General features: G+C 39.7%; 1 protein-coding gene across 6 annotated transcripts in view; it reads right to left on the bottom strand.

The window, feature by feature from the left end:
* Positions 1–17,250, bottom strand: part of MAP7D2 (MAP7 domain containing 2) — an 87,048-nt gene that overhangs the window by 18,560 nt on the left and 51,238 nt on the right. Inside the window, exons 3-8 of one of the 6 annotated variants that reach the window (XM_087758492.1) lie at positions 15,802–15,965; positions 7,790–7,904; positions 6,773–6,871; positions 4,696–4,806; positions 3,268–3,390; positions 80–228 (exon numbers count right to left, since the gene is read on the bottom strand). In XM_087758492.1, the coding sequence (XP_087614618.1) occupies positions 80–228; positions 3,268–3,390; positions 4,696–4,806; positions 6,773–6,871; positions 7,790–7,904; positions 15,802–15,965 (761 nt within the window). Of the gene's footprint in view, positions 1–79; positions 229–3,267; positions 3,391–4,695; positions 4,807–6,772; positions 6,872–7,789; positions 7,905–8,091; positions 8,438–15,801; positions 15,966–17,250 lie in introns of those variants that run through there. The other 5 variants (XM_087758493.1, XM_087758497.1, XM_087758495.1 and 2 more) reach the window with 5 other exon arrangements.

Below are 17,250 nucleotides of genomic sequence, written 5' to 3'. Positions count from 1 at the left end.
ATGAACGTAAAGGGAAAGATAACAACCAGAAGCCGCATCAGTTTACCCAGAAGTGAAATCAAAACCATTGCAAACCCACCTGAGTAACTTCAGCTGCAGCCGCCCCTTTCACAGCATCTGAAGTGGAGGGTGAAGTTGCCTTCTTTCTGTCGGTGCTTCGGGTGGGGGAAGGCTTGTAGGGAGATTTAAGAGGACTAGCTGGTGCTACACGAGGACAGATATGGAATACTAAAGAGTTATAGTACAATAGCAAGAGCAAAAGGGAGCACAGACAGAGGAAGTAAAGGAGAGGAGAAACCAGCATACTTTTATGTTACAATGTTCAAAGGTAGTTTTCAAGGGTTTTTTTAAAGTGTTTCAAAAGATGACATTCTATAACACATTCAGCATGGTCCCATGCTTACTAAAAATGCCTCAACTGAAAGTAACATTTTATAGGATTTTAATTTTTTTAAAAAATTATCTCTAAAATATCGCTCTCTTGCTCTTGAACCTGAATCACCTGACTATGACCGTGATTCTTTTCTCTTCTGAAAAGTCCAGCTTCCTTTGCATATGATAAAAAGAGTAATCCAACAATTCTAGCTGGGTGACTTTTGAACAAATACTGCAAAAGAGGAAAGGTGACAAAAGAGTAGGGAATTTTTTTTTTTTTTTAAAACTAAACATGGAAAAGGCTCCTAAATACCTTAATTGCTTTTCAATATAATAATTAAAAAAAAAAAAAAAACAACAACAAAACGCAACACAAAAAAACGCACATACACAAAAAACTACACCCAAACCTAAACTAAATGCTGTTGTAGGTATTTCAGTTATTGTTATTTGTGGTAGACATCAGTTTGAGTGCGACACATGCATTACAGTTTACAGGGCAACCCTTTCTGGGTATTTTTTTTCTTTATTTGCAATATGAACAGGATTTTTTAAAAATGGAATCTTTTACTCCTGTTTTTGTTCATATTGCCTTCTAAGATGAAACTTTCACATACATATAGAACAATCAACAGAGTGTATGCTTTATTAATAAGACAGATACCAATTGCAACCATGTGACAGTGTGTTTCCAATCTTATTCAACTGAAGTCAAGAAGGATATTGACTTTGGAAAAGCAGTAATTCTCAAATGTAAAGGAATTCACATTTCCATTTTTTTTTTTTATTGCGGGCAGTGCTATCAAATTTCTTATGAAGCCTTTTTGTATGCTTTTAACTGGACCTGTGCACTCTTTGACTGACTTTCCAGCAAGTCGGCAAAAGTTCACTGAATATTAAGAAAAATGTTCAGAAACTTAAATGCTGCTTAAGTATTTTTACTTCAACTGTAAAAAAAAAAAATTAATTATATCTGTCCAATAACAACTGTTTGCCTGAATATCTTGACTCAGAGTGACATTAATAATGCATTGCCCTAGAGAAAGAGTCTTAAATTGAGACTCCTCGTTTCTAAGCTTACAGAAAATGCAGGAGCAGAGCAATTTTGACCCAAACATTGTGTCATTACACAAGGCACAATATGACCCAAACATTGTGTCATTACACAAGGCACAATATGAGCTCCTGAAAAAGGAAGAACCCTCTTCCCTGTTCAGGAAACGACTTCTATGGAGAGAAGTACACCACAAACGGGAGATCTCCCTCAACCCTTTTGCTGGCAATTACTGCCAAAACGGTCAATGGCCACTCTGAGTATTGATGCTGTTTGCAACCTGGGCCACAGCCCGATTGCCTTGCGGCAAAATGACAAGAGGATGCTGGGTCAGAGAGCTGTTCCCAGAATCAGCACTCCTGGTTCAGCTGAGTGAGCTGCAGACCAAATTGTACCCTTGTCAGTGTGCTACTTTAGAGATCTTGTGATGAAGAGAGAGATAAAGCTGGGAGTTTACAAACAAGTGGCAAGGACAAAGAAAGTCCCTACTGATTTCTTCAGTATCAAATACAAGACAGAAAACAACATCTGTAGGTGGCCCCAGCAATTCGCCTCAAAATTTTAAGCAGAATATACCAATCTAATTTCAAGTTGGCTTTTGTTCAGTCTTAGCAGTAGTTGATCCCTGAGCAGTAAGCAAACTGGGAGTTTTCTCAAGGGCCAAGTACGGTACGACAGCACTTCTGCTTCCAACAGATGCTGCTTTTAATGTAGAAACAAGGGAAGTAATTTCAGAGTCATTCAATACTGATGTCCCTATACACTGCAACAAAGCAGTAAAGCCTGAAGGAAAGTAGGCTTACTTTGTAATTAACTTCTATATAGCTTTGTACTAAAAGTACAGATGCAGGACCTGAGCTTATTTCAACCATGCTGTATGAATGATCGTGAAGATGATCAGTCTTATACTGTCTAACCAGTTTTATCCTGAAAAAAAAGGCTTCCTTTTGCAGACAGGCATTTGGGTGTGGCGTTTATTCTTTTTTGTTTTTACTAAAAGCAAAAAAAAAGCTGTTAAACTTTTGTCCTTGTGTCAGCAAACACTGTGACTAGGTATAGCTTTATAAGCGGGAACTACTCTGGAAGTCAGGCACTCCCCTAAGTATTAGTGGGACTGAAAACATTAGTTTTGCAGATGTTTGCAAAATAAGGGTTTTATTAGAGTGCCATTTACAGATAGGAATAGTAACTATCATCCCTAATTTTTAGTTTCTTAAAGATCAATAATTTCTGGAACCGACACCTTCCTATCAGTGCCTCTGTTTTTTCCTCTAAGTAACTATCATTTTATATGTATATACACACACACACACACACACACACATATATATAAATACAGACACAGTCACACAGTTAAAGGCAAAAAGTAATTTAACAGCAAACAACTGGAACCCTAGTAAAAATAATTAAGGCTCAAATGGTGCAGCGGGATTTCTGTTCTACATACTATTTGGGTATGAAAGGGGATGACATTAACATATCAAATAAAGCCTCTGAGATGCGTCACACACTGATCTAAAAACTGTTTCTTAAATGAATATATTCAGTTTTCCATTGGCTTAGGTTTTAGTGATTTTGTTAATTCCATTTTTTGCTTGCTTTGTTAAAAACGATGTTCTTTTTAAAAAGAAGACATTTAGAACAAGATAGACAAGATGATGTGGTATTTTTCAAGCTTTTAAATACGCTGCTATCATGAACAACTTAGTTCATTGTTGATTTTGTACTATCATGTAAATTGTCATTTGGTTCATAGTACTCCATTTCTTTCATCAACTACTCAAATGCAACCAAAAACATACCTTAACCATTTCAAAGTGAGTCATTCACATTTTTACCTGGATTATTGTACTGCTCGGAAAGCATTAATGTACTTCTGCTTCTGGCTAAAGATGACTGTGTGGGAGTCAGCAGTCGAGAAACAATAAAGTTTTCCATTGGACTAAGATGCATGCGGTGAGCTGAAGGATGGGAGCAAATAAAATAAAATTTAAAATGCAGAGAAGTAAAACAATGTTACATTAAAATAACTGAAACAAAATAATGAAATGATTAAATGAAATGAAAAAAAAAATCTTGAAGTGTTTGAGATTTTCGTTCCCTCTGAAAACAAGGTTTCTAGTTTCTCCATAATTTTAAATTATTTTGCCACCTGCACAATGAATATAGTAAGGTTAAGACCGCATTGCATTTTGTTCTTACACAGAGGCACGTTCCATTCTGCAAAATGGTTGCTTTCATGACTCAGCATGAAAAAGGTTTGCCTTTTTCCCCAGCAGAAAAGGTGAAACATTTAGTATAACAGCGCAGCTACTCACTAGCGTGCCAACCATACTGGACTGCATTTAAAATTTGCAGTCTCACTGTATTATATAAGTCTTATTTATACAATATGCCTGCATTCCTTCCTACTCCATAAATACAAGCGTCAACTATGTAGGAAAGATATTTATAGACGTTCCTATTACATGCATATATATAGCCATCTATCATAGTAACCTCAAAGCTATTGATGAGTTTTCATTAAGTAATTCAGAAATGAAAGTAAATTTACCTTCTCTTTTCATTCTAGAAATAAGCCTTCATTGTCACTGATTTCAGTTAATTTTTTTTTATTAGAGTTCTAAAAAAAAGGGAGGGAGAAGGAAAAAAGACACACAAAGCAAACTAAAAAAAATTCCAAGGAGTTCACAGTGGGGTAAACCCTTCAGTCCTCTCTGTAGTGTTTAGTAACCACTAATCCCACAAGATGATCATCTTTTGCTGAGCTTCTGATGGATCAGGGTTTCAAATCAAATTAAAGGGCTCTACAACTCTGGTCACCAGATTGAAGTCTCCCAGGTGGCTCATCAGACATACTTCTGCCCATGGTACATCCCACGTCTATTGCTGAGCCGCATGTTTGGTTTGCTTGCTTTTCATTATTTGGCTAGAAGATCACAAGCTGTACAGTTATAGGAAATTGCTGCAGCCGCAGCATCTACTTACAACCCCGTTTGCCGGAGTATCAAAAACGGAAAAAGAATCAGTAAAAAAACCCACAGCGTTTATCGCTGGCCTAGGATCTCCAGCACGGCAGCGGAGTCTTGGGACAGGCTGCAGAACTATTTTATTGTATTAACTCACCCCCCCCCCCCCCCCCCCAAAAAAAAATGTTTGAGTTCTTTTGAGTAATAGACATAAGCGAGTTACATAGCTATACGGACAAGAAAAAGTGCTTTAAGCAGGAGAGTTTATGCTGGTAGGAGACCAGCATATTCACTTGCCTCTGTCGGGGGAATGTGTTATTGCCGCTGTGGAGGAGGAGAGGCGCTTACTGATTGGCGATTCCATTTGCTTTGGCAGATTCATTGTAGAAGCTGAAAGTTTGTCACATGCTGCAGAGAGACGCATTGAAGATATTTGTATTCACATCACAGTGTTGATAAACTCCCAAAATTAACCTCACATTTGTACTCCTGGCCCTTGCCACTGCTCGTATCACTGAATAAGGCATCAGATAAGCTCTTTCTGACTGCTGGGGGACCAGCATTTTATAAGACATGCTTTGGGATGCAACTTTTTTGCTTGTGAATTCAACATTCCAGTTTTACGACAGACCATCTTTTATACTGCCACAGGCAAATAATTATGTATCAGGTCTGAACGAGCGAAGCCATTCTGATACAAGATATTCAATATCAGCAAAAGCAGAAACTTGCCTAAAGAAAGCGAACTGCACACAGCAACTCTGAACTCCTCATCTCTATTCCCTGTCTCCCCTCTACTTTCAGTCTGGAAGAGCTGCGGTAGACCTCGGGTGTTATTCTAATACAAAAATGAAATAATCAATATTTGTGCGTTCTCACAATGAGAACTCACTGTTTTAATGACTGATCTGGCACCAGCCATTTGGCTTTATCTTTTTGTGCTTGAGAATATTAAAAATAAAAAAAAAAAAAATTTGTGGTACTATCCCAAGGGCTTTCATTTTTCTTCTGAAATACTGTTTGACCAGGTCTGTTTGAGCACAATACCCATTTCCTACCTTGCCATTTATTCAACTGAATGACAGAAAAATGTTATTCAAGTACTACTACAGTGTACTAGTACGTGACGATCGCTGCATGATGCTTAGAAGCTAAAAGCATAGATGCTTTGTCCTTTAAATTTGAATTTTATTTCTTTCTAAACAAAAAAATATTTTCAGCTGGATACATACATGCGGCCCTAATTCTGCAGCCCCTAAGTTACTGCATTCCCTATTATATCCATCGAAACGTTGCCTCAGTGGGGTCTGCAAGATTTTCCCCCATCTACTACAGTAAACAATACAATTCTCTACGGTCGCTTTTTTAAAAAAGCAGGTATAATGCTGGTATGCTGCGAAACATCAGTTGCACATCCAAATCTCTTTGTACATGAGCAACAATTGGTACAAACATTTGAATCTGTTTGCACAGAAATAATAGTTCTGCGAGATCGTGGGCAGAACAATGTTGACTGTGCATTCTGCAGGAGTAATATCCAAGCCTAGCTCCTCCTTTGGGGGGAGAGCAGGAACCTACTTCTTAAAAGCACGGGGTGTGTTATGTTTTCAAAATGCCAAGTACATTTGCAATCAAAATTAGAAATCCTATATGCAATCCATTCTTAATTTTGGAGGACTCATCTACTTCACAGTCTTCTTATGAGAATAATAATTAAAAAAAAAAAAAAAAAAAGATAACTGAATAAGATAAAAAAAAAGAAAACGAAACACGATTGCCTAAACAAAGTCAACTACTTGAGTTTGCTACAAATAGCAGCTTGGCCAAAATCCACTTCAGGAGGCTGAAAACATAGCATGGCTGTTGATACCAAATTTGCTTGTTCTTAAAATATTGCAGAAAAAGGCCCTTGAGATGGAGAAAGAGGACTGTTTTGATGAAACACCATCTCCATAACATATTTTCTCTTACTGTGCAACTGAATTTTATCTTTTTTTAAACACCACCTGCACCTGTTCGTGTCCATTAGAACTGTCAAATATATGCGTAATTATATTTACACACACACACACACACACACAGAGCACCCACAGAATAAACCGAGATGAGAATCTGAGTGGTAGAAGTCTACAGTTAGTGAGAAAACCATGAAATGCCTCTACTGTGCTGGAATGCGAGGCATGCACTGCTCGCATGGCAAAATTAAAAAGAAATTAAAAAGACATTTGGTCCACATCGCTAAGGGTAATGCCGTAGAGTACCAGACTGAAATAATAAGAAAACAGTGGTTAGGAAGGACAAGATCAGTGGATGGATTACAGTGATTAGAACAGTTATAAACGAGACATGATGGTACTTTGAGTCTCTGAAATACCATTGAAGGAATCAGCAGGAGCAGTAGAGGTCACAGGGTCTGGAGGAAGGGTGTTGGCAGCTAAACCTAGAACAGGGGGTGGGGTATTTTCTGATTCACCTACACAGCAGAGAAATCAGAGCAAAAAGAGGTGAAAGAAATTACTGAATAAATTGGGCGAGGTGGAATTCAGCATAAACTGCATCACAAAGACAAACTGGTTTCTTTCTCAAAGTATAAAAAAGACTTCTTTTATTACCATATATATTTAATTTCCTGGCTTTTTTGATGGCATACCGTGAAAACTATGATGCGAAACAGAGTTTGCTTTTTTAGACTTAAGTATATTTACATACTTTTTAAAAAGAGAGTAACTGTCATATTTCACCATCACCAAAACATGGGTATTTTTCCCCATAAAAAGTTTATTCAAACCTGACAAATTTAAATAAATTATATGATTTAAAACAGAAAACATGCATCTTTTTGAAATATAAAAGCAGTACATGACTGATTATGTAATAAAAAGAATTTGTTCTGAAGCCAAATAAAAAACAGCAGCAACAAAAAGTATGTGGGGAGAAAAAAAAACTATTTTAAACTGCACATGCTGCATAGTCATCTACAAATTCCAGTCAGGTTTTTAGAAGTACCAAACAAAAACAGATCATCTTTTGCAAGGCTTAGACAGCACCCAGTCCTTTGATGAATATTAAATTTGCTAACTGTGTGCGTGGGAAGACAATGCAGGGGAAGAGAATAAGGGAGAGAGCATAAATTTTAATTTTAGCGTTTAGCATCCTCCAAACTCTACTCTATTAAAATGATCTGCATTCCTGAAGTTAGGAGTGACCTTTCTCCCCAGAAGGTATTAGACACAGGAAGCCTGGCAAGCAATTACAAAGCATTTATTCACGCCCCAAGGCAGTAGCCCCTACAGTACCACCCTAACTATAAAATGCATCATCCCTACTGTCTCCACAACCTCATGCATTTTGCACTTCAAGATCTGCAATGCAGGCAGTCTGTTTCACTTACCATCTCTCCCTCCTGAGCCTGCAGCCAGTGCTCCTCCCCACGACCATCGCTTCTGCTTCTGTTCCAGCTGCTGGCTGCGTTCAAGGGACCGACGCATCATGGCTTCTAAACGTTCCTGGTTATATTGGTACAAAAACAGAAACAAAATCTGAATCAGTTCTTTGGGGGCTTTTTTTTCCTCCTTCTGAAACCATGCTAAAAATACACAGTTCCCCTGTTGCTTCACGCAAGATGACTGCAGGAGCTTGTTTGCAATAAAAGAAAAAAGGACTGAATAAAGAAGGTATCAGCATGCTACCTACCTCCAGATATGTGTATCCTTTGTCTGCGAGCCACTGAGGTCACTACAGAGGCCTAAGTAAATAACACAGGTTGCATCACTGCCTAGCATCTGCTGCTGCTGGTGAGGCTGCTGCTGTGCTCTGGACTTAATTTGTGTAAGAATAATGCTCGACAAGCATTAACTCCTTCTTGTCTATGCAGACCTCAGGATTTTTTTCCACCCCTTTCTGAGCACAGCTAAATTGCTGCAACGCCAGTGGCTCCTCCTAGCCACGCAGATAAATGATCACTTCAAACCCAAAGTAGGTTACTTTGCAGGATGCCCAATTTATTTATTTATTTTTACAAAAACTCCCTCCTTTCTTCCACTATGTTCTTTACACTCCAAGCATTTCAGAGCTTCTGATTTTTTTTCCTCCTGTGTATTTTTTTAGTGCATGGCCAGATTGTGCTGTTCTGAGATTCCCCCCTCCCAACCCCCCGCTCCACCCCCACGTTCTTCACCATGGCTTGATGAGTTAGGATTTTCAGATGAGGAAGAACACGAAAGAGATTTCTTTCCCTCCCCAAATCCTGCTCTACCTTTTACTTACAGCTACATATGGTCACCTTATTCTCTCTCCACCACCTCCTAACTCTCACTCAAAGACCTCCACTCAGTTTTGTCCCCACCTCCTCCCTCTGCTCCTTTCTCAGTGGTTTATTGTTGTGGCAATGATCTCTGTACCTTTTCTTTTCCTCCTTTCAAGCAGATAAAACCTGATTCTTCCCCACCCACCGTTCCATCACCTACCACTCTCTTCCTTTCCTCCTCCCAGTACCTCATTCACATCTGGCAACCTCTTCACCCTCACATTTCAGCAGCCCAACCCCTACTGTGCAAGATAAGTCTACTCTTGCTGCCTCCAACTCCTGCCCCAATGGTTTTTAGCCCTTTGATCCTATTAGTATTTTTTGTCCTGTTATTTACTACCTTTGCTATGTCCTTCTGGTCTAGTATAAAACTCCTGCTCTATCCAGCTTCACACTCTTGATCCTGCAGGTTTCTGTGATTACATCATACCCCCTTCGATTTCTATCAGCCCCTAGTATGTCTCCAGTATCTTTTGGTAGCTCAGATCAACTGCACAAAAAAACCTCTCCTGCATCTCTTGGCCAGACTGCTTTCTCTCACTGATTGATTACTTTAGTCTAGGTTTCCTATTCCCTTTCCCTGAGATATTTTACCACAAAATTTCAGTCTTTGTTCAAGCATGTCTCCTTCACTCGCTGCACTGATGTTGAGCCTGTAGTCTCTGATGGAGCTCTTTCCGCAGATCAGACCCTAACATCAGGCACCTCCCGTAACTACCATGCCTGGAACTGTTACGTGTGTACCTGTAAACTTTATGTTACCTTCCTGGGGCTCCGTCTATGGTCGCTGGCCTTCTACAATGCCAGCTGCCTTCTCATCATCTTCTGGTTATCTGCAATATACTTTTGTCTCTTCCACATCTTTGAAGAATCTCTTCTACTACCATGATTTCCAGTAATTTACTTCTGACCTCATTTTTTCCACCTCACTTAACCTTGCTACCAATTATCCCTCATTTTCAACTCTATATTACCCTCTATACAAAGAGGGAAAAAAGGCAATTCTTCTGTCCCTGTTACCTTTCAGCCAGGTGACCCAGCCCGCTGTTACAATTTCTGCGGCCATCTCCAGGAAGACGATCTTTCAGTCATGTGTTTTGAGCGCTCACTTCAGTTTTGTCTCCCTTCTACGTCTTTAGCTCATGGTCTATCAGGTAACATCGTTCAAAGACCACTGAAAGCAGGCAGCTGCTTTCCTGCCCTCCCTCCCCCTTTGTTCCCCCCTTCTGTCTAGTCAGTGCCATCAGTGTCCAGGCAGGCACGCAAATGTGCGCCCTGCCTCTTTCCTCCTCCTTTTTCTCCCTGCAGAGCAAACGCACGAAGCATCACAAAGCTCAAGCACAGCCTCTTCTGCAACAGCACAGAACCCCCCCCCCCCCCCCCCAGTTTTGAATACCGATCGCTTCTTGTCCGTACTTCGGGCGTGAAAAGAAAGCGATCTTCCAGTCTCTGGAATCCAAAGTCACTCCCCTCTGATTTAGTTTGCTACAGTCTTTCTGTCTTGTCTTACTACTTGATGATGCAATTTTCACATTTAAAACCTGTGTGTGCTGGCTTTGCATTTCAAGTTCACACTTTTTGCCTTCAGCTTCCCACTTCTCAACATTAATTTAATTCTGTTTGAGTCCCTTTTCTGTATTTACTCTTTCCAAACCTCACCTCTTATCTCATCAGCCATTCTTCTGTGCAATCTGCTTCTTTTCATTACTTTCTTCCACTATGCATCTTGCCCCAATACACCTTTCTATCCACACTCTTTACAAAGGAAAATGACCCTCCCATTTTTTTCTCATTAAAGCATACACTTATACAGAATCTATCTTTCTTTCCATAGCTAATGAATATTGTTATACATTAATCAAAAAAGATAAGATGAAAGCAGTCAAATTTCAATTATCCGGGTGATTTATGTTTAGGGGTTTTTTTAATGCTGCTTGGAGCAAGAACCAGCAATATTCTGTAGCTTGCAAACCACAGAATACACTTATACCACCTACTATGAAAACGCTGTTTTAAGAATAAAATGCATGATGAAACAGATTAAAGAAATTAAATTATTTTTCATACATATTTCAAAGCCCATGCTACCTACAATCTCAGGTTGAAATCTTCAATTACATGATGTGGAGAGGATCATTCATTTTCATTTGCAAAGAGCCTTTCATTAAAGCACTGTAGAACATAATTATTAAACCTCATGAACCCCTGCAGATATAGCTTAGGTAAAGAAAAATATGAAGGCCATTTTTCACAAAGAAAGGACAGTTATTTAAAAAACATTTTAAGTTAGCACAAACCTAAAACACCAATGAAAACAATAGAACACATGGAAGCATAGCATAAACAACTCATACATTAATAATTTGGTCTGTGACGAAAACTAACAACAAGACAAAGCATTCCTTCATCAGCAAACAATGGGCAAAACCCTTCCTGTCTATGTTATAAATGAAGTACCTTCTTAAAAACATATCAAACTATCCATGTGATCCTCATTTGGGAACTTTAACAGCTATAGATAGAGGAAATAATCTCTGCACTAAAGATACAGTGAACTTCCACAAAAAACTATGAAGTACAAGCTTTGCATGTAGGTTAAAGTAAGAATGAGTAAAACCATAAAAAGAGAGCCCTCTACTGCTAGTATCTAAAATATACATGTTACTTTCCAAAATCCATAGTGATTCATCCACCTTTTCCTCTGACTAAGCAACACAACAAATGTTTGCACTATCTGAATTAAAAAACAAACAAAAAACCCACCACCAAAACCAAACCCACAAACCAATAGTGAGAATACAAGTAATTTGACTGAAGCACTTTCCTTTTCTCTACATAAAGCATGACGCATATGTGAAAACAAGGAAAAAAATCATTTTGTAAGTATTGTGACTTAAAATAATTTGTGCAAACAATTCTAAAACCACCTGCCTTATACCTGTAATACAAGCATCTAAAAGAGCCCCCAAACCCTCTTCCTCTTCACTTCGTATATTCATCAGCACCGTATGTACGTAGCTCACTCTTTCCTGATATTAGCAGTTGGCTTCATCTTTTGAGTGGCTCTTCCACATAGCGACAAGAGCTCTGTTATTTTCTATTTAAAGAACGCATTAAAAAGCAATAGTATTTTTAAATTTAACTACCCTTCTGAATAGAATTCATTTCTACTCTCAACCAATTACAATTACGGGTGTGTAGAAAGGGAAAATTTATTAAGGGTGCGTGCATCAATGAACAACATGGGACAAATGAAGGCTCTGCATTAAGGTACATGGGGAGCTGCAGCAGCAAGCATGGCAAGGGGGGAGCGGAGGACAGTCGGTGTCGTAATGAGGACTAAACTCTTCCTCTCATGTCCACCGCACAGCAAATTGAAAGACTGCTTGCATAGCAGTCTCAGACAGTTTGCAGCAAAACCTTTGTATTATTTGTGCAACTGATTTCCACTCAGTATATGAATTGCCAAGAGATGTTTGGAAAGAGGTTATTATTTCCATATATTATAATTCAAAAAGTAATTAACTTTGAATTATAATATAGTAAGTAATTAACGCTATAACATCTTGAGAGTTTTCACGCTCTTGTGTTTAAGTGCATACTTTTTACAAATGTAACAAATAGCGTATGTGCACCAAAACAACCTCTCCAATGCCGCAGGATATTCTTTTCCATTTAGCAGTTGTTACATCGATCTTTCAAGTCTGAGTGCTGGATTAGATCTGATGCTGTCTACCAGTAGCGGTTCATTTAAACATTAGTATATTGGTAGGATCGGTACCAATTTTATCCATTTCCTTTTTAACAAAATCTGATGGTTTTATTAAAAATGGGTCTTTGACTAGATGGATGTTATTGCTCTTATTCGCACTACCATCCTCGGCATGGCCCGTACAAGTGATGTTCATGTTGTCTTATGGAATACAAGAGCAGCTGAAGAACACAGCTTTTACGGAGACTTCCCAATACCCTGTGTACAGCTAGACATTTATTTGCAAGGTATTTCCAAGTCACATGGAAGTTCAAGATAGGGAAAGGGAAAAAAATATTGTAACTGAACAAGGAGTAGCTTTGCTTTTATCCAGTCCCAAAGCCACTGGCTACTTACTGTTAAAAGCAACTCTAACACATTCTGTTGTGTTAAAGATCACACCACCACGCTTCTTTCCTCAAGGCTCAGGGACTGCTTTTACTAAAGGAAGTGGGCAGTTTTAAAAGTAATATGGAGGGAAGGACAGTGCTACTGAAGACCTCTACAGATAAGAAAGGTGCAGTCAATGTAGACAGGACAATTTTCAGACACATTTATCCAGCTCCTGTCTGAGGAATTGGACACGCTTCCACTGGGCTCTGCAACAAGCTCCAGCTGCCCCAGAGGAGAACTCTGCCAGAACACCTCCGTTCCCATCAACACAGACTTTCAAACCACCATCACTTATCTGGCACTGTAGAGGGGGAAAAAGTAAGCAAAATAAATCAAACTTTAGCCATCACCTCTTTGAGAAGTCCTTTGCACGCAAAACAGCCAAGCAGAGGATGCTCTGATGTAGGATGCCAACAAGTCCCCACAGTTTGTTAAGAGCCATTCATCTCAAACTCTTACAGATGCAACAACAATATTTTCTAGAGAGATATTTATATAACCTATTCCTATCACAAATATGCACTGCCTTCTGCTGTGTTAAAAAGCAAGGAAAAAAGACTTAAGGAAGATATAAAGGACAACCAGTAAGGCAGAGAGCAAGGAAGAAAATTTCTCTACTTGGCACTTCAGACACCTGATGAGCAGGTAAAATGGGTGTTCCAGTCCCCACCCAGCGTAAACCAGTGTTAAAAGGAGAAACACTGAGGACATGCTGCAGTACACTGGCTCACTGGCCAGGGCACACGCCACCCACCCCCCACCCCCCCACCAGGTGTGGGAAATACAGCTTCAAAGCTCTTCCAGTACAGGAGGCATCAAATGTCCGGAATGACTCATGAGCAATGAGTAACTTGCAATGCCCAGGGAGCTGCAACTTCATCACCCTTACTCAGACCTCCACTACTACTATGCATACAGGGTTTGAGGGGCTCATCAGAAGAGCTGTGGGGGTGGGATCTGGCAGATCCTTTAGTAGAATTCAAGTGGAATTTGAGAAATGAGGGAATGACAAGTAACCATGAAGGGAAGCCAGGAGGTGATGGTGTTTCCTTTTCCCAGTTTCCTTCTTCCCCCATCCTCCCCTGTTCCACAGATTATTCCCCTATGTACCCTCCCCTCTTTCATGGGCTCCTGGATTTTTCCTTCCACCAGGTCTAATCCATCCCCAAACAAGCAAGCATGATCTCCTGTCCTCTGTCCACATAGCCTTCTCTCAGGTTCCTCAACCTGGGGGAAGGCGGTGGGAAGAAAGGAAAGGAAATGGAAAGGAGCCAGGCCTGTGCCTGCCTTGGCTCCCAAAAGGCTTTGGACAGTTTAAGCTTGAAGGACCAGCTCAGTGAGCAGAGCTAGGAGTGGTATTCATATTATGAACAAACACTTGGAGGCAGCCTTTCTCTCGCCATTAGAGAAGTCTCCCATCACACGTACAGGGCGTTGGGGAGCTGTAACAGGCTTGCTGATGCTTGGGAGAAACATCACTGTGTGCTCAGCCTCTTACATCCATCTCTGGGGAAGCGCAGGAGGCCGCTACAGGAGATGAGGTCCTCGCTGAACAGGCCCTTCGGGTCTGACCTGGCACAGCCTCTCTTATGTCCGACAACCCTGCTCTCATTTCTCCAGCACAAGCAAACCACGCAGGCAGGGAAAGCAGGCAGTTGCTCATTCTTCCTACACCTCTCCCCCTCCCTGCCCCCTCTCCGGTGCAAATTTTGAGGACAGGGTTTTAGAAGTTTTTGTACAGGGGTTGTAAGGGAAAGTGGCAAGTAAAGGGGATCAATTCTGTTTATCTGCAAAAGGTTATTACAGCAGGAAATACCAGGGAAGGAGCACATCAGATCAATGATGTTACCACAGAAGGAGAGAGACCTCCCTACCCTTTGTTTCTGTTTTTTGCCATTTTTCTTACCAAAATTTGAAACAAAACACATGACAAAATATTTTAAAATGAATTCTCAGCTATTCTGCAGAAGCCATCATCAGTATGTTGCAGTTGAAAGAGGAATGGCAGGATACAATCTTCTCTTCTCGTTCAAGTGAAAAATCAAACACCAAAAAAATTTAAATGGACAGCAGTATGTTGTTCTGATCCCATGCAGAAGTGTTTTACCTCTTTTGCAAAGATATTTGGATCAAAAGATGAGTGGTAGAAAAAAAAGAAGGGTTAATAACTGTGGATATCTAGAGCCTTTTTATCTAGGAGCTAGAGAAATATCTTCTTTTGGCCTTTTTTATTTTTTTTTAAACCACTGCCCCCTTTTCCAAAATTCATTAATTCTTTATCAGTTGCAGTAGCAGTGCTAGTGTTTTCTACAGAATGTCATGTGGAGAGACACACACTGCATTCAGAGATCTGCATCAGAAACTGGACTCACTAGAGCAAAAAAGAACCTTAAACGATCTCAGCAGGGAGAGCAAAAGAGAGGAAGGGTGTGAAGATTCTTCAGAAGATATATGATTAATTCTGTTCTGTGCTAGAATTTTAAACCAGCCTAGATTCTTCACTGCTTTAAGTAAGAATTTCTGATTTTATGTCACTGAGGAAAAACAAAACACCACATTTTCATAAGCATTATTTCAGTTTCATGGACAGGAAACAAAACAGTAAGAAAAATCTTTCCCTTTTATGGAAACGCTCATCTTTAAAAACTACCTTCTGGAAAGCTGGTGCTTTATTGTCTGACAGTCAGAGTCCCAGATATCTTAGCATAAGTAGATGACTATTCGGTGAGATCAGACAAAAATCGAGAGACAAAAAAAAGCTTTGGAAACCGTTTTTGATGTACAAGCAGTAGCAGAGTACTTATAGCTGTGGTGATGTACATTTGCAGTTCCTGAAGTAATGCCCACATGTCTCCGGGCAAAAAAAAAAAAAAAAAAAATCAAGTCCATATTCAGCTATGTTTAATGCTACTATACAGAGTTACTCTGCCATACATCTCCCAGTGGGCCTTACCTCCTCCTCTTTAAGCTTTTGTCTCCGTTTTTCTTCAACAGCTGCTCTCTTCTGTTCCTCTCTCTGCCTCTGTTCCTCCAGTTTTCTCCATCGCTCCTCCATTTGCTTTTCATATTGAAGTTTTGCTCTTCTCTCCTTCTCCAGTATCTGCTGTTCCCTAGCAGCTTAGGCAGAGAAAAAGGTGCATTTCACTCTATGCAAATTTTCTTCTGCTTTAAAATTATTTGATAACATGATACAATAACGTAAAACAACAAATACAAGTACACAGGGTTTTAGTCCACTAAGATCAAAAATATAGTGCACAGAAGTGCTGGAATGATTAGTAAATCTAAGTGATTTGCTCAATAACTAAATAGGGAAACCCTTTCTACACAAGGTGACAGTTTGTGCCCCTTACCTATGTAAAAACAGTGTACAGAATAGTTAACAGCTCTTTTTTGTTTATGTTTCAAATCCCTCTGCAGCTTAAAGCCAATTCTTTTTTCAGACATAACAAATATTCTGAGTAGGTTTTAAAGTGCATCAGTTACATATGTTGAAGCAAAAGCCCTTGGAATTTCTTTAAAACTGTGCTTCTCATTATGGGGCTGCCTTCAAAATAAATACATGAAAACAACACATGCTAAATTTTCTATGAAGCTTTGAAAATACACGATTCTGTTCATAATTTGGTGCTACATTGTTATCCACTTCTGCCTCTTTTCATGAAAGAAAAAATTACTTCTGTTGTTGAGGGTTTTCCCAGTTTTTTATTCCAACCGGAGTCATAATCATCTTCTTGAGACATGAGCTTGTTGTTACAGAAATTCAGACTGCAACATTACATACAGGACTGTTGCTTCAGGTTTACATTGGAGAACAAGTAGCAGAAGTTAACGTGACAAATCATGAGGAAAAATCCACTTCTCATGCAAGTGTATTCCATAAAAAGGTAGGAAAGAGGAGTTCAGTAAGCATGCCTATATACACGCAAGCCTGTAATGTCACATACCAACACACATACAGCTGATATCAAAGAAGGAATATTCTCATAGTTGCCAGGCTAAGAACTTGAAAGTTAGGGAAAGCCAGAATTAACACTGTTTATACAAGCGCTAGTCCTTCATCCTGCTCACCTATTCAGCCTCAGTCTGCTTTTTCAGTTCCTGTTTCCTTGTACAGCAAATTTTTGCCCTTCTAACTCTCTTCTTGGTACCTTCCTATCAGTCCTGGGCTCTTGCCCAGCCATCTCCATTCCCTCTTCTCAGATCAGCCTTTTTCCTTCAGCTTCTGCCCCCAGATTCTTTAACCACAGCCGTGAACGTCAGTCCCTCTTAGCCCCACTCCACCCTCAAGCCCTTGGTTTAAAGCCAGAGTCCCTCCAACACCAGATCCTTTTCCAACAGTTGCATTTCTTTCCCTTGAATGCTGGATCCTCCTAAAGACTTCTTCCTCACATCCAACCTG

This window comes from Nipponia nippon, unplaced genomic scaffold (assembly GCF_047370975.1).
Source record: "Nipponia nippon isolate SJK-2023a ecotype South Korea unplaced genomic scaffold, ASM4737097v1 scaffold_2, whole genome shotgun sequence".
In the NCBI taxonomy this organism is placed as follows: domain Eukaryota; kingdom Metazoa; phylum Chordata; class Aves; order Pelecaniformes; family Threskiornithidae; genus Nipponia; species Nipponia nippon.
This window is presented reverse-complemented; position numbering and strand designations above follow the sequence as displayed.